The sequence below is a fragment of the Cherax quadricarinatus genome, chromosome 94, assembly GCF_038502225.1.
Source record: "Cherax quadricarinatus isolate ZL_2023a chromosome 94, ASM3850222v1, whole genome shotgun sequence".
NCBI lineage: Eukaryota > Metazoa > Arthropoda > Malacostraca > Decapoda > Parastacidae > Cherax > Cherax quadricarinatus.
The window spans coordinates 4,766,201-4,789,053 of record NC_091385.1 but is presented as its reverse complement, the minus strand read 5'-3'; the positions used below and the strand labels follow the sequence as shown (position 1 = coordinate 4,789,053).

Genomic DNA, 22,853 nt, shown 5'->3' with positions numbered 1-22,853 from the left:
TAGCACCAATTTTCCCAATCCTGTCACCTTACCAGTAAAAAAAAAAGTTTTTTTTTTTTTTTTTTTTTTTTCAACAAGTCGGCCGTCTCCCACCGAGGCAGGGTGACCCAAAAAAGAAAGAAAATCCCCAAAAAGAAAATACTTTCATCATCATTCAACACTTTCACCACACTCGCACATTATCACTGTTTTTGCAGAGGTGCTCAGAATACAACAGTCTAGAAGCATAAACATATAAAGATACACAACATATCCCTCCAAACTGCCAATATCCCAAACCCCTCCTTTAAAGTGCAGGCATTGTACTTCCCATTTCCAGGACTCAAGTCCGACTATATGAAAATAACCGGTTTCCCTGAATCCCTTCACTAAATATTACCCTGCTCACACTCCAACAGAAGAAGAAAAAAAAAAAAGTATTGAATTTTAATCAGTATTCCTAAAATTGAGAAAATGGTTACCAGAGATATTGGTTATAATAAAAAACAATTGCAATTTCATCATGGTTGATCAACACTTTTATTGATAAGGTAATTAGGGGAATCTTGTCTTTTAATCTAGAAAAATTAGTAAGGTTGAAAAGCTTAACAAAAATATCAGTACTATGAATTAATGACTTGTTTTAATATGTCAAACTGCAGTACACAGTAGGTGCATTCCAGACCCATGACAGCTGTGCTAAGCTCAAGCTGGCTATCAACACAATATAAATTACAGATCATCTGTACAGTATGATAAAGACCTATGTCAGGAAATACACTTCCTGTTTCCTGACAAATAAAACAATGAACAAAATTAACCCTTACACCATCAGTCATATATATCATGGAGTTCAGTGTCACTTAAGTAGATCTACTTCATAATCACAGTGCCCTTAAATTTGCTCTGATCAGTAAATTTTGGCCTAGACATAAGAGGATGGGTCTGTGTGGTGGTTGTGTATAGTATAAAAAAAAATCCTACCCTATGCAAAGCATGAGAGGAACAGCTAATGTCTGATATTGTTTTCTTTAAACAATCAACTTGAAGCATTTTCCTGGGTGGGTTGCATGGTTTTATTGGCTGTTTCTTGGTACCAACTGATAGACCAGAAGACCTACTAATGATCAGTTTCAGACCAGAACGAACCTGAAATAAGCCTCAAAGTGGCAGAAATATTTACTTTTTGGAAATTTTCCCCAGGAAGGGTAAACACTCCCCAATCCCATTCCCCCGGTATGTTTTATTGGTTTCTCCTAGGTCTGCTTCAATTATTGGGATAGCCAAAAGTATGGTAAGCATTCTTGGTTATATTTTATTAGCCGAGAAATAGGGTAAAATCTTTATTTTTTGTGTGATGATGGATTCAAAATAGAGGACAAGTGTTATGTAGGAGAGATCTGGGAATGTGATTAATGAACAGATGATAGGCTGCTCTAGTGGCTGGAGAAGCGCTGTATGACCCTAGTAGGTTTAGCGCTTCTTTTTGATCATAATAATACATATTGATCATAATAATATTGGCAGTTTGGAGGGATATGTTGTGTATCTTTATATGTGTATGCTTCTAAACTGTTGTATTCTGAGCACCTCTGCAAAAACAGTGATAATTTGTGAGTGAGGTGAAAGTGTTGAATGATGATGAAAGTATTTTCTTTTTGGGGATTTTCTTTCTTTTTTGGGTCACCCTGCCTCGGTGGGAGACGGCCGACTTGTTGAAAAAAAAAAAAAAATAATCTAGTAGCTGAAATGCCTACAGTATTTCTTTTGCACTATTTTTAAATTGGAACAAGTTGAATTTTGTGCAAAATTTGCCAAATTACTGATTTCTGGGCAGCTTCTTGTGCTCAACAGTAAGGAAAGCATAGTAATGAAATAGATAATAAGTGGGTTGGTTGGAGCACTGTACTTGGCACATATCTGGCTTCATTAGGGTGAAATCCAGTTGCTCCTCGACCACTTAATGTTAGAAAAGGATTCTCTACCATTTTAGAAGATACAATACTTGTTTTTAAAATGACAACTTTTAATTTCGAGGGTTATTACAGGCAGTAATTTCATGCACTGGTCAGGGAGGTATACCATCTTTTAGGAGTGAAAAAGAGCAGAATGTAAGTGTGGGGGAGGTACGTGAGGCATTACGTAGAATGAAAGGGGGTAAAGCAGCTGGAACTGATGGGATCATGACAGAAATGTTAAAAGCAGGGGGGGATATAGTGTTGGAGTGGTTGGTACTTTTGTTTAATAAATGTATGAAAGAGGGGAAGGTACCTAGGGATTGGCAGAGAGCATGTATAGTCCCTTTATATAAAGGGAAAGGGGACAAAAGAGACTGCAAAAATTATAGAGGAATAAGTTTACTGAGTATACCAGGAAAAGTGTACGGTAGGGTTATAATTGAAAGAATTAGAGGTAAGACAGAATGCAGGATTGCAGATGAGCAAGGAGGTTTCAGAGTGGGTAGGGGATGTGTAGATCAAGTGTTTACATTGAAGCATATATTTTTTTTTTTTATTATCACACTGGCCGATTCCCACCAAGGCAGGGTGGCCCGAAAAAGCATATATGTGAACAGTATTTAAATAAAGGTAGGGAAGTTTTTATTGCATTTATGGATTTAGAAAAGGCATATGATAGAGTGGATAGAGGAGCAATGTGGCAGATGTTGCAAGTATATGGAATAGGTGGTAAGTTATTAAATGCTGTAAAGAGTTTTTATGAGGATAGTGAGGCTCAGGTTAGGGTGTGTAGAAGAGAGGGAGACTACTTCCCGGTAAAAGTAGGTCTTAGACAGGGATGTGTAATGTCACCATGGTTGTTTAATATATTTATAGATGGGGTTGTAAAGGAAGTAAATGCTAGGGTGTTCGGGAGAGGGGTGGGATTAAATTTTGGGTAATCAAATTCAAAATGGGAATTGACACAGTTACTTTTTGCTGATGATACTGTGCTTATGGGAGATTCTAAAGAATTGATGAGGGATGCGTGAGCGTGTTTGATAGGAGTGAATGGAGACAAATGGTTTTTAATACTTGACGTGCTGTTGGAGTGTGAGCAAAGTAACATTTATGAAGGGGTTCAGGGAAACCGGCAGGCCGGACTTGAGTCCTGGAGATGGGAAGTACAGTGCCTGCACTCTGAAGGAGGGGTGTTAATGTTGCAGTTTAAAAACTGTAGTGTAAAGCACCCTTCTGGCAAGACAGTGATGGAGTGAATGATGGTGAAAGTTTTTCTTTTTTGGGCCACCCTGCCTTGGTGGGAATCGGCCATTGTGATAATATAATATAAAAATGTAAAGGTAGAAAGTTGAAAGTGAACATAGAAAAGAGTAAGGTGATGAGGGTATCAAATGATTTAGATAAAGAAAAATTGGATATCAAATTGGGGAGGAGGAGTATGGAAGAAGTGAATGTTTTCAGATACTTGGGAGTTGACGTGTCGGCGGATGGATTTATGAAGGATGAGGTTAATCATAGAACTGATGAGGGAAAAAAGGTGAGTGGTGCATTGAGGTATATGTGGAGTCAAAAAACGTTATGTATGGAGGCAAAGAAGGGAATGTATGAAAGTATAGTAGTACGAACACTCTTATATGGGTGTGAAGCTTGGGTGGTAAATGCAGCAGCGAGGAGACGGTTGGAGGCAGTTATGTCCTGTTTAAGGGCAATGTGTGGTGTAAATATTATGCAGAAAATTCGGAGTGTGGAAATTAGGAAAAGGTGTAGAGTTAATAAAAGTATTAGTCAGAGGGCAGTAGAGGGGTTGTTGAGGTGGTTTGGTCATTTAGAGAGAATGGATCAAAGTAGAATGACATGGAAAGCATATAAATCTATAGAGGAAGGAAGGCGGGGTAGGGGTCGTCCTCGAAAGGGTTGGAGAGAGGGGGGTAAAGGAGGTTTTGTGGGCAAGGGGCTTGGACTTCTAGCAAGCGTGCGTGAGCGTGTTAGATAGGAGTGAATGGAGACGAATGGTACTTGGGACCTGACGATCTGTTGGAGTGTGAGCAGGGTAATATTTAGTGAAGGGATTCAGGGAAACCGGTTATTTTCATATAGTCGGACTTGAGTCCTGGAAATGGGAAGTACAATGCTTGCACTTTAAAGGAGGGGTTCGGGATATTGGCAGTTTGGAGGGATATGCTGTGTATCTTTATACGTATATGCTTCTAAACTGTTGTGTCCTGAGCACCTCTGCAAAAACAGTGATTATGTGTGAGTGTGGTGAAAGTGTTGAATGATGATGAAAGTATTTTCTTTTTGGGGATTTTCTTTCTTTTTTGGGTCACCCTGCCTCGGTAGGAGACGGCCGACTTGTTGAAAAAAAAAAAAAAAAAAATTACAGTGAAAGGGTTAATTTGGCATAATACGAATCTTAAATGCATTTTGTGACCTGTACTGACTGAGCACAATAAATGTATATTCCACACAGAATTACCAACAGAAATATGCCATTGTTTAACTGGAAATTCACAAGAAGCAAAGAAAACCTGAATGCAAGGAAAGCCAAGTAAATTTCAATAGTAGTAGGGTATTAAATATAGGAGGTAAAAACTAAGCATAAAGGTATGAATAATAAAGTACATATCTGAGTCATAAAAGGTAGAAACCAGATTAACAGACAAAGGGTCTATCCTCCACCACTCCTTACACTGTTAGATAAAAGGACACAAGTGCAACTAATATGACATTTTATTGTGGCAACGTTTCGCTCTCCAGGAGCTTTGTCAAGCCAGTACAATAAAATGTCACGTTAGTTGCACTTGTGTCCTTTTACCTAACATATTGTTGATAATTCTACCAACATTAATACACTCCTTACACTGAATGACCCCTACAGGTACAGCCCTTCATGAAAAAATGAAATAAGTTGTCTGAGAGTCAATAAGTCACCAAAACTAGATGAATCAGGTTAAGAAATGGTGCTGAAGTACGAAAAGTAGGTGATGAAGGAGAGAACAAGATGAGCAGATAAGGTGAGGGGATGAAGATGGTAAAATGTGTCTTGTGTTCAGCAGTACATGCAGAAGAACAAGAACAATTACCCAAAAATATGTAAAATAAACACCTTGTGCAAACAAAATATAACAATTCACTGGTTTAATAATAATTATTAAATGTTTTGGACAGTAGCTGCTTGCAAACTCACTTTCTAGTAAAAAACGAAGTAATGCTTTTAGATCCTGATGCAGACTTTGCTAAAGCCTTAGCTTTAGCTGTCTGTGGACTCTTCACCTGGAAAAAAAAAAAGATTAGTATTTGTGATCATATTTATGGGGAAGTGCCAAACCCACAGGGATCAACAGCACCTGGGAAATGAAAGGTAATCAGTTCAGATATGAGGAAGTGGAGGATGAATCTGGTTCACTAGATACAAAGACTTTCACCGGCATCAAGATAAAAAAAAAAACGCAGTATCGGCAAGACAGTGATGGAGTGGGTGACGACGAAACTGTTTCTTTTTTTTCCGGGTCACCCTGCCTTGGTGGGAAATGGCTGATGTGTTAATAAAATAATAATTAAAGGGTTATACAGTACATGGAGAATGGGAGGTAATCAGGTTTAATCCAAGGAAGAAGGAAGCATTAACTCCATGGATCAAGAGCCCTCCACCAGCATCAAAGAATCCTCTTTTCCCTGCCTTCCTCCTCCATGGGTCTGAGCATTTCAAAATTGTAAACTAAGTATTTAATCTCCCACTGCACTGCCAAACAGGAGGAAAAAGAATACGACAGTCCTTGACCTTCACAACCTCAATCCAACACCTAATGGCTTTTTTTAACCCCTTCACTGTGCGAGATTTTGAATTTTTAGCTCACTTGTGTGTGGCAAATTTGAAAAAAAAGTTTGAGAGCAGAAAAAAAAAAAACCTTGTCAGGTATCGGTGACCTCGCTTATATGTGATCTCACCCGTACTTGATTTTCCATTTTCATTCCTTGGGGTGCTTGCTTGCCTTACGAGGCAGCTTATCCGCTTATTCCTTTACAAAGTCTTAAAAGAAATTCTGCTACCAGCATCTTTATTTCCAAATGTCAGTTTCTGCCAATTGTCTATGTACACAGTTTCTTATAATATTACGCATGTTGAAATGTGTTCCAGTGCTTAAAAAATGGGAATATACTGTTTTAAGGGCAAAGGTAAGGTACATCTTTACAGCAGCAAAGGAAAGGTATATCTCTACAGCAGCAAAGGTGCATCTCTACAGCAGCACAGGTGCATCTCTATAGCAATAAAGGTGCATCTCTACAGCAGCAAAGGTACAACTTTACAGCAGTAGTGTCTTTCCACTGTCAAATCCAAGACTTCATTGAAACAACTGTACTAACCAATGTGTACTGGTAATAACTGTTTGTCCTACCCACAATAATCTTCACAAATGTCACATAAAAAAAATAACTGGAAATAATCTAGTTAATTAGCATAAGTTATTATTTAGGTTTTGTGTACTATACACAGTATACAAATATTTTTTCATGGGTCTTTAGGGCACACAGGTGTCACAGGCACATAAACAGCACACTTGTAGATTTAACCTAGGATAACCCAATAACATCAATATAACATCCCATTTGTTATCAGACAGCTTGGCTAAATTCCACCAATAGTATTGTTAAACAGTAATACAGTACAGTGGACCCCCGACTTACAATTGGCTCCCAACTCGAACAATTATGTAAGTGTATTTTTGTAAGTGCTTTTGTAAGTGTATTTTTGGAGGTCTGAAATGGACTAATATAATTTACAATATTCCTAATGGGAGCAAATTCGTTCGGTAACGGCACCTGAACAGCCTTCTGGAACGAAATAATATCCTAAGTCGGGGGTCCACTGTAAATCGAAACAGATAAAGGATCTTCCTGTCGTTGCCATACCCTATTTGCTGTACAGGTGCCTCCTAGCAACAAAATTCTCTTGTGTACATGTGCTACTGATGCAGCACTAACAATGATGCATTGTGTGGCAACATTTTCCTAAGCATAAGGTGGTGGTGGGCAATGAAAACAATTGAGACGAGGCCTAAAATGGTGGCACATGGCAAATATGTAGGCACGCACAAAAATTGTGTTTGCATGCGTCAGATAAATTTTGGTTCTCCTGTAGAAATTTACGTTGTGCACAGTTAAAAAGCTAAGAACTCTTTGGACAGGATAGAACATCAACAATATTATACCAGGGTACAATATAGTACTATTGCATTTTTTATAGGCCATGTACAATTCTTCTTCCAGATCACCCAGTGAGCATTAGATGAGGTCACTATATCTCAAATAAACACAATACACCACCAACTTATGACATTCATGTATGATGCATGTATATACATACTAATGTATTAGCGAGGCACCTACTCCACTATACATACTACCGACGTGTATATGCCATTATACTAGTGAAGTACATATTCCAGTGTACTAGTGAAGTACATATTCCACTGTACTAGTGAAGTACATATTCCATTGTGCTAGTGAGGTACATATTCCTTTGTACTAGTGAAGTACATATTCCAATGTACTAGTGAGGTACATATTCCAATATACTAGTGAAGAATGTACTCCAATATGAAAATCCTTTTCTTAGTCTTAACTACTCTCTAAAATGTTAAGTTTTAATGAATTTGTATTTGCATAATCAAACAACTAAGTAACTGCTTATAAGTGTACCTTATTTTCCGGGACAGCAGTCTTTGTGTAATCTTCTACTGGACCTTCTACCTTCTGCTTCTTGACTGGAGGTTGATTTTCTACTGACACCAGAGGCTTCTGCTTGCTTTTAGCTTCAGGTAGCTGTAAGTGTTTGTGGAGGGCCTTACTAAGGTCCTCAGAGAGGTACTCAGATATTATACCATATGCCAACACCAGATATGCCTCTGAGAAGTAAAGAATACTATTGAAACAAATCCTTGCACTTCCTAGATGGACAGGACAAACTTCGCTTTCTCATTACAAATTCAAGATACTGATTTAAATTTTGCAGTTTACTGATGGTGAAAATTCGAAGACCCTCTGCAATGGCTCTTAACAGTTTTGCTAATAAATGTTCAAAATAAATGTTAAATGCGTCTCAGATTTTCCCCTCTAACACATTATGTTAAATGCCTAGCACTCATTTTATTATATTTGTAATTTCAATTTTATAAAATACATGATATTTCAACATTATAAGTAAATGCTGTAAAGAGTTTTTATGAGGATAGTGAGGCTCAGGTTAGGGTGTGTAGAAGAGAGGGAGAATACTTCCCAGTAAAAGTAGGTCTTAGACAGGGATGTGTAATGTCACCATGGTTGTTTAATATACGTATTTATAGATGGGGTTGTAAAAGAAGTAAATGCTAAGCTGTTGGGGAAAGGGGTGGGATTATATTATGGGGAATCAAATACAAAATGAGAGTTGACACAGTTACTTTTTGCTGATGATACTGTGCTTATGGGAGATTCTAAAGAAAAGTTGCAAAGGTTAGTGGACGAGTTTGGGAGTGTGTGTAAAGGTAGACAGTTGAAAGTGAACATAGATAAGAGTAAGGTGATGAGGGTATCAAATGATTTAGATAAAGAAAAACTGGATATCACATTGGAGAGAGGGAGTATGGGAGAAGTGAATGTTTTCAGATATTTGGGAGTTGATGTGTCAGCAGATGGGTTTATAAAGGATGAGGTTAACCATAGAATTGATGAAGGAAAAAAGGCAAGTGGTGTGTTGAGGTATATGTGGAGGCAAAAAATGTTATCTATGGAGGCAAAGAAGGGAATGTATGAAAGTATAGTGGTACCAATTCTCCTATATAGGTGTGAAGCTTGGGTTGTAAATGCTGCAGCGAGGAGGCGGTTGGAGGCAGTGGAGATGTCCTGTCTAAGGGCAATGTGTGGTATAAATATTATGCAGAAAATTCGGTGTGTGGAAATTAGGAGATGGTGTGGAGTTAATGAAAGATTAGTCAGAGGTGGTTTGGTCATTTAGAGGAAATGGATCAAAGTAGAATGACATAGAGAGCATATAAATTTATAGGGGAAGGAAGGCAGGGTATGGGTCGTCCTCGAAAAGGTTGGAGGGAGAGGGTAAAGGAAGTTTTGTGGGCGAGGGGGTTGGACTTCCAGCAAGCGTGCGTGAGTGTGTTAGATACGAGTGAATGGAGATGCATGGTTTTTGGGACCTGACGAGCTGTTGGAGTGTGAACAGGGTAATATTTAGTGAAGGGATTCAGGGAAACTGGTTATTTTTATATAGCCAGACTTGAGTACTGGAAATGGGAAGTACAATGCCTGCACTTTAAAGGAGGGGTTTAGGATATTGGCAGTTTGGAGGAATATGGTATATTTCTTTATATATGCTACTAAACTGTTGTATCTGGGAGCCTCTGCAAAAACAGTGATTATGTATGAGTGAGGTCAAAGTGTTGAATGATGATGAAAGTATTTTCTTTTTGGGGATTTTCTTTCTTTTTGTGTCACCCTGCCTCGATGGGAGACGGCTGACTTGTTGAAGAAAAAAAAAAAGTAAACAGAAGGGTGGACAAGGGGCTTGAACTGCAGTCTGTCCACCCTTCTGTTTATTCACTGACAGTTGTTAATTACAATTTAATTTTAGTCCATTGTAAGGATAATATATTAATGCAAAAAAGTTTTCTTTTGCAAAATTTAAATAAACAGTGTACCTTTCCCATGCCCAGGTAAACTAGTGCTACCTCTGATGCCAACATCAGACAATGCTCAGGCTCTCAGATGGCAAAGAAAGGCGGCAGATACAGGTCCGCGGAACGTTTCACATAAAGCCATTTCCTACTTCAAAACTTTATATTCTGTGATTTGATTTAATGAATTATCACAAATCCTACCACATGTATCTGAAATCTTTATGGTGGATACTCTAAGTGCAATGCACCTAACTATCTGTGACTTGCTTTTGTACAAGTCCTGAGCAAATCCTTGCTAACCATAAAAATCCTGAACACTATATACGTATATATGCCAGTAAACAAAGAACAGGTGGAGCAGCACTAGCAATATCTTGTAATCACTGTGAACATCCTGACATTAGTATAATGTCAGTGTTTAAAGAATCATCTGGTCTACACTTGGTGGCTCTGAACAGTCATCTGGGTATGCTATTCCCTCTGTTTTTTTTTTTTATATTATGCTACAGTATGGGCTATAACTTACCTACGACTAAAACCTTATGTTAGCACAGTTATTATGTTTATCCATTCTTTATTTAGAGTCCCAGGTCAGACTGGGTAGGATGCCTAAAGGGACAGTGTAAACCTCACCTGAACTCAACTGATGAACACCTTAACCTCCACAATGCTGGGGGAAGCAACCATCAATATACCACAAAACATGGATAACAAAGTATGATGGGAAAAAAACACCAACAGTTATCAACAGAAGTAAAACATGGGAGTCACAGACCTTGAAGTGCAGCACGGAGACAATGAAAGCGGGTAACATCAAAACTGGAAACATACTCTACTTCAGAGTTTGGAGGTCACTGCCCAAGGACACTGCATGCATAAAACACACGTGCAAAACCCAGGTAATTTTAATGCCAAAACTTTTTGCCTGCACAACAGGCATAATCAGTACAATACTGAAGAATGTAGAACTGAAGAAATAATTTTGAGGCAATCAGTCCCCCAGCTTTGACAGAAGATGGTCAGTCTTTTAGCCTACAGCAGAGGCATCAGGCCAGACTTATATACTGAAAGCAGAAGTAAGGTGATGGCATCACAGGTCCCATTAGTGGAAGTAGGTCATGAAAAACAGTTAGTAAAATTGCCTCTCCACATCTACTATCTTCAGTATTATAATTACCTCTGTATTTTACTGATATGCCTGCTATGCAGGTGAAACACTTCAGTAATAAAGATAACTAAGTGTTGCAATTGTCTTATTCATCAGCTTGTCGGTATTGTATATCTTTCTTCTTTCAACAAACCGGCAGTATCCCACTGAAGCAGGGCGGCCCAAAAGGAAAAACGAGTTTCTTCTTTTAAATTTAGTAATATCTACAGGGGAAGGGATTACTAGCCCCTTGCTCATTATTGTATATCATATAATATAAAACTGCATGCCTTCCAAACTGAGATCCAGAGAGATTGGGTAAAAGAACCAATCCACATATAGTATATCTCTAACAACAAGGGTCTGGATGGACACCTGTACACGCACACACACACACACACGTGGAGAGACAGTGTTCATCAATGTTCTGCAATACATCTATGAAAGCAAGTACCACACAATTAATGACCAATTTTTAATAAAATTTTAGAAAATTGGGAATCAAAGACTAAGCAGTATGCTGATAACAAAGAAGGTAACATCAGAACTTAGTGCATATAGGACAGTGCTAGAAAAGCATCACACCAGCAATCTGTAAAGTTTTTAATTTAAGGCCCAGGAAAACAATGGCTGTAAGGGATGAGAATCCATATATTCGTGCACTAAGACTAGTGCTGAGGGTCTGGATGGACACCAGAAGCTCCACATGTAGAGGAATATTGACCATCAATGTCCCACACTACTACTACTACTACCGTACTTCAAAGGCATCACATCTCCAGAAGTGTTGGTTCTGTAGAAGGTGAAATTATCCTATGTAAATGTGAAAAGGTATATGTTGGCGAGACTGCCTGGTGCTTGAATCAGTAGAGATATCTTGAATAAAGCGTGTTTAATACACAGGCATTCACAAAGGCACTAGATGAGACATAGATGTCAAGTTGGTTATGAAGAACAATCTGAAGAAATGCCCATTTTGAGGCTTCCTTGATCATGTCTTCTGACACAACAGCACAAAACTCAGTTAATTTTAACATCCACCAATACTCGCCAAGCTTATTCTGCCCTGCCACATATTACACAGGGTGAAGCATGCTCTAGCACCTGACATCACCAAATCTAACCCTACCTAGCTCACCCAACTTCCTTTCCCTGCATATTTTTTGTACGAGATCTGTACTAGACTGAAAAAGCCCCCCAGTGGCAGGGTGATCCAAAAAAGAAGAAAACTATAAAGTTCATCTTTTTACACTTAGTAATTTACACAGGAGAAAGGGTTACTAGCCCCTGCTCCCAGCATTTTAGTTGCTTCTTATGACAAGCACAGCTTAGAAAGGAAAGATTCTTTTCCACTTCCCATGGAGATAAAAGTAAATAAAGTTTGTCAGCACTGTCATACCCAGGATATGAAACATTTACATAATAAATGTCTTAATGCTACATTTGTGTTTTACTTATGCATTTGATCCCATCTCGGAAATCACTCGGTGAATATTCACAGGGATACACACCTCTTGGTGTAAACACTGAGATACACTCCCCTCAGTATTATATCTTGGAGGACTCACACTATGATCACCTTTTGAAAGAAAGCCCATCTGTGAATTATATATTTCAGTGAATTATTATTATAATCATAAGTGAGTGCTAAACCCATAAGGGCCATACAGTGCTGCCTGTATTTCAGTAAAGAACATTCCTTGCCTTGTGTTTGTTGTGAATCCATTGTGCGAACAAAAGTGAAGCTTTGGGCATTAGATGTTGGAACTTTCTTCTCCTGCAATAACTTCGAAAGTTGCTTAACCCGCTTCTCTAGCCAAGACAAAGTTTTATTTTCACTGTATTTCCACACTCCAAGCTCAGCATTTCCTGTAACCAAAGAAAGTAAATTTATGAAAGTAAGAACAATTATGGACTGCTTTTAACTTTGAATATTATATAAAACAGCATTGTTCATTATTAAAATTCTATTGAATGAGTGATGGTGAATTTGTTTACTTCTTTGGGTCACCCAACCTTGATGGGAAACAGCCAATATGGTAAAAAAAATCCTCATTATATGAAGAATAAAATTTACAATACTGTGGCTGGAACAATTAACTCACAAATACTGTCCATTCATACAATATTTTCTTTTTCAACATTACCAGTCATCTCCCACCAATGAAGGGTGACGAAAAAAAAGAAAACCTCATACAGGTTTTCTTCTTTTTACATTTAGTAATTTATACAGGTTTCCAGTCTTTCGTTTCCAGCATTTTAGTCACCTTTTATGACATACATGACTTACAGAGGAAAGAATACAGTAAAACTGTGTATAGGAAAATGTATTTTTGAGAGAACTAAAAACAAAATCCAGTAATGACATTATCAATTATTATTTTTTATTACAGGAGGGTCCTGCTTTACAGCGCTTCACTTTACAGTGTTTCACTAATAGAGCAGTTTTCGATTACAGTAGGACCCCCATATCTGCAGGATACACTCCAAGAACCTGCTGTGGATACCGAAACCACATACATGTATAGTAGAGAACCCTATATAAGTCCTATACAAACCTATTATAAAGTTTAACCCCTTGACTGTTTCGGTTGTATATAGTATACGTCTTACGAGCCACCGTGTTTGATGTATCTATACGCATAAATTCTAGTGGCTTCAAATCAAGCGGGAGAGGGCTGGTAGGCCTACATGAGAGAGAATGGGTCTGAGTGGTGGGTGTGCACCCTGTGAAAAAAAATCTGGGACTCAGTGGTGCATTGTGGGAACGCCATCTTGGTAGTCCGTTTTCACCATGCCTCGTGGTAAGAAGTATCTCACTCCTCGGCGGATTGTAGGTCTTTTGTTCCCAAGTGATAGCTCTAACAGCGATGGAAGTGTCAGTGAAAGTAAATTCCATGGTTTTCAAGCGGGTGTGACCGAAAACAGTGCCCAGGATAACATAATTAGTGATGAAAGCCCAGATGACCCACGACCTTCCACCTCTGGTGCTGGGCCGGCTCGTTCATGTTCACCTGTACCAGGACGAAAGAGGAAACTATTTGCCCAAGTACAAGACTCAGATGTGAACAGTGAAAGTGATAGTGATAGTGATTTTAAAGCTATTGAAAGCAGTTCTAGTTGCGACAGTAAGGGTGAATATTCCCCAGTGAAGCAGCAGTATATACAACGTAGCATGCGGTCTGGTAGTGTGTCATATGCTGTTCCAAGGAGAAGGAGTAAATCTCGGAGCACATCCCGTGGCCCTACACCACGAACTGATAGTGAAGATGACAATATTGTTACGATGGGTATGAATGATGTGAGTGAGGCAGCAGGTGGTGGTGCTGATAGTGATGGTGGCATGAGTCATGTGGCACCAGCAGCAGGCCATGCTACTACTACTGCTGCTGACTCTGCACAACCACAACCAGCCTCACCCAACCCCACACTCCCACAACATCCACAACCACAACCTGCATAACCACAACCACATTTCAATATCCATAACCCACCAGCTGACCGCATCTGAGATTGGCAGCAAGGTGACGAGTTTGTTCCCAGTCCCCATGACTTTGATGAAATACAAAGTGGAATACGGCCATCATGTACACTTAGAAACAATGCCACTGAACTGGAATGCTGTCAGTTGTTCTTTGATGAACCCCTGATGGACATTATTGTCAGGGAAAGCAATACATACTTTGAGCACACCATGGCAAACACAATTCTTTCACCAAGATCACGCCTACACCAGTGGAAGGACACAACTGCGGCAGAGATGTATCTGTTCTTTACCACAATAATGCTTATGTCACATGTGTATAAGCACAGTGTTAACACATACTGGTCGACAGTTAGTTTAGTTAGTTTAATATGTTTATTATGCACCCCATACCCATCCTGTGGGCAGTAGTCAAAAGATTACAGAGGTACATAATGGGTCCAGGGACTGGACTCCAGGTAGATCTGGTCACAATCATGGCAAGTTACAAAGGTAATGAATCAGCCTCATTCCTATACATGGTTACAGTCATGAACAAATTACTAAGTAATGAGCCACTGATATGTCCACACCTGGTCACAACTGTAATGAGTTATAAATACAAATATTAAGTGGGTCATACACCCACACAATCGCGCACGCGCACACATATACATGTACTGGTCGACAGACCGCCTGATTTCAACCCCAGCTTTCAGTGACATTATACCAGCGAACGGATTTGTGCTATTGTTACGTATGCTACACTTTTCAGACAAAACAAGGCCTGACAGAAGCAACAGGTTATATAAGATCAGAAATGTATTTATGTACCTGAAACAAAAGTGCTGTATGTATTTTTATCCCTTCAGGAAGCTTGTTATTGATGAGTCTTTGATTTTGTTCAAAGGAAGACTCTCATTGAAGCAGTACATACCAAGCAAGAGGAAAAGCTTTGGTATAAAGTTATTTGTACTGTGTGATTGCAAAAGTGGTCTGGTTTTGGATATAATTGTGTACACTGGCAGTAAAACATTGCAAGATACCAGGAAGTTACTAGGTATCTCTGGTAATGTGGTTAGAACAACGATGGAACCATATCTTGGTAAGGGGTATATTTTATATACTGACAACTGGTACACAAGCCCTTTAGTCAGTGATTTCTTGCGAGTGAACATGACAGATGTGTGTGGCACAGTGCGTGGAAATCATAAGCATATGCCTAGGTTTGACACTGGCACTTGTAGAGGTGATGTTCAGGTGTTTGCTGCCAATGACATCATGGCATTTCGGTGGCATGACAAACGTGATGTCACACTGTTGACATCAGTTCACCGACACAAAATGGTAGACACTGGCAAGCAGAATAGAGACCAATGAACCCATTATAAAACCTGCAGCTGTGATGAATTACAACCTCAATATGCACTTAGTGGACAAATGTGACATGCAGATTGGGTTTGCTGATTGTGTTCACAAGAGTTATAAGTGCTACATAAAACTCTTTTTCTATCTTCTTGACATTTCCATGTTGAATGTTTATAATATGTATAAGTTGAAAACCAACAACAAACCCAAATATGGTGAATTTTGTTTGTCAGTCATCAGACAAATAATATTCAAGTACCAAGGAACAACACTTGCAATAGACCAGCGCCCACGAAATTATCAACACATGCCCTCTCGTCTGAGGCCTGGTGATCACTTCCCCATACCACTGCCTGCTACTGCTCTCAAGAAAAATGCTCAGAAGAGGTGTTTTGTCTGTGGACATACCACAAAACGCCCACAAAAACGCAGACACTCGTTTTATGTGTGAGGAGTGTAAAACACCACTGTGCTTATACCCATGTTTCAAAGAATTCCACAAGCTGCAGCAGTTCTAGAAAAGTGTCCAGTGACTGTATATCTGTATATATATTATAGAACAATTGTAATAAACAATTTTTTATATTGTTTGTGTAAACAAGTTTTGTAAACATTATGATGATACAGTACTAGTGTTTTTGCTATAACTGTGTTACATTCAATGAGTGTATATATGAACATTGCACCATACTTTGGTCTCACAGGCCACAAAAGTTATGTGAAAAAATAAAATAGTGAAAAAAAAAAAAAAACAAGAAACCTTCGAATAAAAGTAAAGCAAAGTTTACCGGGTGAGCGGCAGTCGCCGCTGTTGCCATTCGCGGCTCATTTTCTGCAAACTTCACGCCTCTATATCTTGGTAAGTACTGATGGCAAAAAAATTTTTTTGGACTAAAACAATCAGAAAAAATAATCTTAACATTTTCATAAGAAAAAATAATTTTTTTTTTCGAATATTTTGCGACACCAGGAGACACTTTAGGATTGGGGCTTGTGACTCAAAGGGTTAATTGATAAATTACAAAAAGTAGAGAATTATCACTTTTCCATTGATGAGAAGCATTTCACAGCTTCTCTTAGGTCTTGAAGAACATCCACCATTACTACTTTTGCACTCTGAGGCCATTTCTAAGCAAAATTAAGCGTTATTTTCAGGCTATGGTAAACTATAGATAATTGAAACCATGGATACCAGACCTGTGGATACCAGGGCCCTACTGTACACCCATTCTTTATTTATTCAGACTTCCTACAATAAATATATTCACCACTCACTATAAGCTAAGGACGAAAATATTTTAAGGTAAGTAATGGTGGGAAGTACAATGCCTCACTGTCTGGAGTGACATCTAAACTATCATATCTGGGTACCTCTGCAAAGACAGTGATTATGTGTGAATGATGGTTAGTGTTGAATGATGAAAGTTTCTTTTTTTTGGACCACTGTACTTAGGTGGGAGACGGCCGATTTGTTAAAAAAAAAAATAGAAGTGTGTACTGTATATGATTTTTTTAGGCCTAGCTCTATTGCTCACCTAATACATGATAGTGTAAGCATGTTATCAGGCTTATATGTATATGGATTTAAAAGTAAAAAAGGCTGTTGCAATTGACAGCAATTTTTGCCTTAAAGCAGTAGCCCAGAACCTAACCTGCTGTATAAGCGGGACCCTCCTATACAGTGGTACCCTGACTTATGAGTTTAATTCGTTCCATGACCCAACTCGTAACTCAATTTGCTCATATAGCAAGTCAATTTTCTTCATTGAAGTTAACTGAAATGCCATTAATCGGTTCCAGCCCCCCCCCCCCCAAAAAAAAAAAAAAAACCAAATTTTTTGTTACGGGTTTTTAAAGTAAGAAAAATGTACTTATAAATAAGAAATGATTTTTGCCTTTTTTGCCAGGTCCCAGCAATGTTTTAGAAATGTTGGAGTATATGAGACTCCCTGAAGCATGGTGTAAGATGAGTGTCACTCCACTGCCAGTGGAGTGACACTCGTGTAGTGACATTTGATGATCGTGCACTGCCTTGGCTTTATTTTTCACTGTTACGCATAAACATGTCTGTCTGCCTGTCTGTCACTCCACTGCCAGTGCAGTGTCTCCCGTAAAGTGACATTTGATGATGTTACACATTGGTTATTATCAAGATTTTTTATATTTCCTCTCTCCTGCAAGTGGCAGCACATCTGAACCTCACTCCTAACTCAGATTTTGGCTCGCAACTCAAAGCAAGAAATTGACTGAGTGACAACTCGTAACTCGGAAAACTCCACAGCTGGGGCACTCATAAGTCAAGGTACCACTGTATATTGGAAAACACTAAACCCACTGAGGTCATACAGTGCCTGGAGAATATGAAGCAATCAAATCTTATTTGAGGAAGGAGAAAAGTAGCTCCAATTCCTTGGACCAAGAGCTCTTCACCAGCATCAAGGCATCTCTCCTAAAACTGACCTTTCCTATCAGCAATATGTGAGAAATCCTTCGTTGCAGCAACAGCAGCTAACTTAGATAGTGAAGGAAAGTCTGGGTCTTCCAGAAGATGGTCCAAAGGAATATTTTTAGTGGCCTGAAAATATATATTAAAAATTTAAGACCAGTTATTTTAGTAAAGTACTCTTTATGGGTTTATTCGATGGATGTATTAGTATTAACTAGTCATAATAGTTGATGGTCAAAGATGCATCAAAATGTTATTTTAAGTTTCATTCTCCTATGTGTGGGTTATTTGTGAATAAAGTTATTAAAATGCAATCATTCCAAAACAAATAAATGTAGTAAGGAAATTTTGTTTTATTAAGACACTGGGCATTTCCCACCGAGGCAGGGTGACAAAGAATTTTGAACACTGTAAACTTTAAAGAACGAAATCCATCTATGAACACTAAGTACATAAAGATAGACAAGTTCCAGAACAAGTTTTTATTAGTACAGTTTCTTGCTGTAGAGAGCTTTATCAAGTCAAGAAAAGCTGAACTGTGACATGGTGAAAAGTACTCGTTTGCTCCCTCACTCACTCACAACACAAGACACATATACACAGAGAGCTGAGTCTCGACCCCTTCAACCACAATTAGGTAAGTACACGCGCACACACGTGCACACACGCACACATGCACACACACACGAGCACACACACACAAAGGAGCAGAGGGGGAGGAGGGGTTGCACTGCTCGTAAAACACCGATTGAAATTTGAGGAAATGGGAGGCATGGACAAGACTGGAGGAAGAGAATACATAGTAGGTACACTCCAGTCTGGGAAGCACAAAGCAGTCATTGCAGTGATGTATAACCCACCACAAAACTGCAGGAGGCCAAGAGAGGAATATGAAGAGAGTAACAGAACAATGGTGGACACACTGGCTGAGGTGGCAAAAAGAGCTCACTCGAGCAGAGCAAAGTTACTGGTTATGGGTGATTTCAATCACAGGGAGATCAATTCGGAAAACCTGGAACCACACGGGGTCCCGAAACTTGGAGAGCCAAGATGATGGATGTGGTACTGGAAAACCTCAAGCATCAATATGTTAAGGATACTACCAGAGATGTCATGTCTGAGAGCAATGTGTGGTGTGAATATAATGCAGAGAATTCGTAGTTTGGAAGTTAGGAGGAGGTGCAGGATTACCAAAACTGTTGTCCAGAGGGCTGAGGAAGGGTTGTTGAGGTGGTTCGGACATGTGGAGAGAATGGAGCGAAACGGAATAACTTCAAGAGTGTATCAGTCTGTAGTGGAAGGAAGGCGGGGTAGGGGTCGGTCTAGGAAAGGTTGGAGGGAGGGGGTAAAGGAGGTTTTGTGTGCGAGGGGCTTGGACTTCCAGCAGGCATGTGTGAGCGTGTTTGATAGGAGTGAATGGAGACAAATGGTTTTTAATACTTGACGTGCTGTTGGAGTGTGAGCAAAGTAACATTTATGAAGGGGTTCAGGGAAACCGGCAGGCCGGACTTGAGTCCTGGAGATGGGAAGTACAGTGCCTGCACTCTGAAGGAGGGGTGTTAATGTTGCAGTTTAAAAACTGTAGTGTAAAGCACCCTTCTGGCAAGACAGTGATGGAGTGAATGATGGTGAAAGTTTTTCTTTTTCGGGCCACCCTGCCTTGGTGGGAATCGGCCAGTGTGATAATAAGATAATAATAATATTACCAGAGGAAGGGGGGGGGGATGAACCAGCAAGACTGGACCTTGTGTCCACCCTGAGCAGTTCAGACATTGAGGACATCACACATGAGAGACCCCTAGGAGCTAGTGACCACATGGTTCTGTGCTTTAAATACATAGTAGAGCTACAAGTGGAGAGGGTAACAGGAGACAAATGGGAGAAGCCAGACTATAAACAGGGGGACTACATAGGTTTGAGGAACTTCCTGCAAGAGGCTCAGTGGGACAGAGAACTGGTAGGAAAGTTGGTAAATGAAGTGATGGAATTCGTAACAACAAAATGTAAGGAGGCAGAGGAAAGGTTTGTTCCCAAGGGCAACAGAAACAATGGGAAGACCAGAACGAGCCCCTGGTTTACCCGACAGTGGAAGGAGGCAAAACCAAGTGCAATAGAGCATGGAAAAAGTACAGAAGGCAAAGAACACAGAAAAATAGGGAGATTAGTCGAAGAGCCAGGAACAAGTATGCACAGGTAAGGAGGGAGGCCCAGCAACAGTGTGAAAATGACATAGCATCGAAAGTCAAGCCAGACCCTAAACTGCTGTACAGCCACATCAGGAGGAAGATAACAGTTAAGACCAGGTGATCAGGCTGAGGAAAGAAGGTGGGGAACTCACAAGTAACGATCACGAGGTATGCGAGGAGCTTAACATGAGATTTATGGAAGTACTTACAGTAGAGACAGGAATGGCTCCGAGAAGACAGCACAGAGGGAAACACCAACAGGGAACATACCAACAGGTGCTGGATGACATACAAACAACAGAGGAGGAGGTGCAGAAGCTGCTAAGTGACCTCGATACCTCAAAGGCGAGGGGTCTGGACAACATCCCCCTGTGGGTCCTTAGGGAAGGAGCAGGGCCGCTGTGTGTGCCACTAACCACAATCTTCAATATATCCCTTGAAACTGGGCAACTACCTGAGGTATGGAAGATGGCAAATGCAGTCTCCATTTTTAAGAAAAGGAGACAGAAACGAGGCACTAAACTACAGACCAGTGTCTCTGACGTGTATAGTATGCAAAGTCATGGAGAAGATTATCAGGAGGAGAGTGGTGGAGCACCTGGAACGAAACACGATTATAAACAACAACCAACACGGATTCATGGAAGGCAAATCCTGTCACAAACCTTCTGGAGTTTCATGACAAGGTAACAGAAGTAAGAAATTAGAGAGGGGTGGGTTGACTGCATTTTCCTGGACTGCAGGAAGGCCTTCAACACAGTTCCTCACAGGAGATTAGTGCAGAAGCTGGAGGATCAGGCACATATAACAGGAAGGGCACTGCAATGGATCAGAGAATACGTGATGGAGGCAACAATGCGTCATGAGGTATCACAGTGGGCTCCTGTGATGAGTGGGGTACCACAGGGGTCAGTCCTAGGACCAGTGCTATTTTTGATATATGCGAATGACATGGTGGAAGGGATAGACTTTGAAGTGTCCCTGTTCGCAGATGATGTGAAGCTAATGAGAAGGATTAAATCGGACAAGGATCAGGCAGGACTACAAAGAGACCTGGATAGGCTGGACACACATGCCAGCAACTGGCTTCTCAATTTCAACCCTGCCAAATGTAAAGTTATGAAGATTGGGGAGGGGCAAAGAAGACCTCAGGGTATATGCTAGGTGGACAAAGGCTGCAAACCTCACCCAAGGAGAAAGATCTTGGGGTGACCATAACACCGAGCACATCTCCAGAGGCACACATCAACCAGATAACTGCTGCAGCATATGGGCGCCTGGCAAACCTGAGAATAGCGTTCCGATACCTTAGTAAGGAATCGTTCAAGACATTGCACACTGTGTACATCAGGCCCATACTGGAGTATGCAGTACCAGTTTGAACCCACACCTGGTCAAGCACATCAAGAAATTAGAGAAAGTACAAAGGTTTGCAACAAGGCTAGTTCCGGAGCTCAGGGGAATGTCCTATGAAGAAAGGTTGAGGGAAATTGGACTGACGACACTGGAGGACAGGAGGGTCAGGGGAGACATGATAACAACATACAAAATAATGCGTGGAATAGACAAGGTGGACAGAGACAGGATGTTCCAGAGAGGGAACACAGAAACAAGGGGTCACAATTGGAAGCTGAAGACTCAGACGAGTCACAGGGACATTAGGAAGTATTTCTTCAGTCACAGAGTCATCAGGAAGTGGAATAGCCTAGCAAGTGATGTAGTGGAGGCAAGAACCATACATAGCTTTAAGACGAGGTATGACAAAGCTCAGGAAGCAGAGAGAGAGAGGACCTAGTAGCGATCAGTGAAGAGGCAGGGCCAGGAGCAGAGTCTCGACCCCTGCAACCACAATTAGGTGAGTACACACACTAACACAAACACACACACTAACACACTAACACACACACACACACACACACACACACACACACACACACACACACACACACACACACATATACAAGCAGAGGTATGATAAAGCTCACGGTTCAGGGAGAGTGACCTAGTAGCGACCAGTGAAGAGGCGGGGCCAGGAACTAGGACTCAACCCCTGCAACCTCAACTAGGTGAGTACAAACACATACACACAAACACATATACACACAAAATGGCTTCAAATTTGCAAGCAATATGACATTTAATCCAAGATTAAGAACAATTTACTAACCTCCATTAAATATGGAAGAATAAGGTATGAAACATCCACCGGTGATATAATATATAGACGTCCATCTGACTGGATGGTCTCTCCAATAAACCAGGACCTGAAGATTATACAACATCCAAATTTTAAGACCATTTTCAATACGTTTAAACCTACAGTGAAACTAACTTGAAATTAATGGGAGGTCAGAAAATAGGTTTAAATAGTGACTATGGTTCATTTGCATTAGGGATATAAGATGCCCCCCACTTTAAGATAGAATGACTTACGATATTTTAACTTTACGATGGAGCGACAGTGATGAACATTAAGTAGTCATCAAACTTTGATTTTTTTTTGGTACTGTACAGTAATGTACATTTACTGATAGGATAAACTTGTATTCATTTATTTACTTTTAATAATGGTATTTAATTAGTTACAGTAATTATTTTACTCCTCCTGTATAAATTACTAAATGTCAAAAGAACAACCT

At 40.0% G+C, this 22,853-nt stretch overlaps 1 protein-coding gene across 1 annotated transcript in view; it reads right to left on the bottom strand.

Moving 5' to 3' along the window:
- Positions 1-492: 492 nt before the first annotated feature.
- The window catches only part of LOC128700875 (ribonuclease H2 subunit B), a 37,285-nt gene continuing 14,924 nt past the window's right edge, over positions 493-22,853 (bottom strand). Inside the window, exons 3-7 of the mRNA XM_053794338.2 lie at positions 22,382-22,478; positions 18,043-18,157; positions 12,456-12,620; positions 7,638-7,843; positions 493-5,210 (exon numbers count right to left, since the gene is read on the bottom strand). Of these exons, the coding sequence (XP_053650313.1) occupies positions 5,121-5,210; positions 7,638-7,843; positions 12,456-12,620; positions 18,043-18,157; positions 22,382-22,478 (673 nt within the window). The 3' untranslated portion in view covers positions 493-5,120. The remainder of the gene's footprint in view (positions 5,211-7,637; positions 7,844-12,455; positions 12,621-18,042; positions 18,158-22,381; positions 22,479-22,853) is intronic.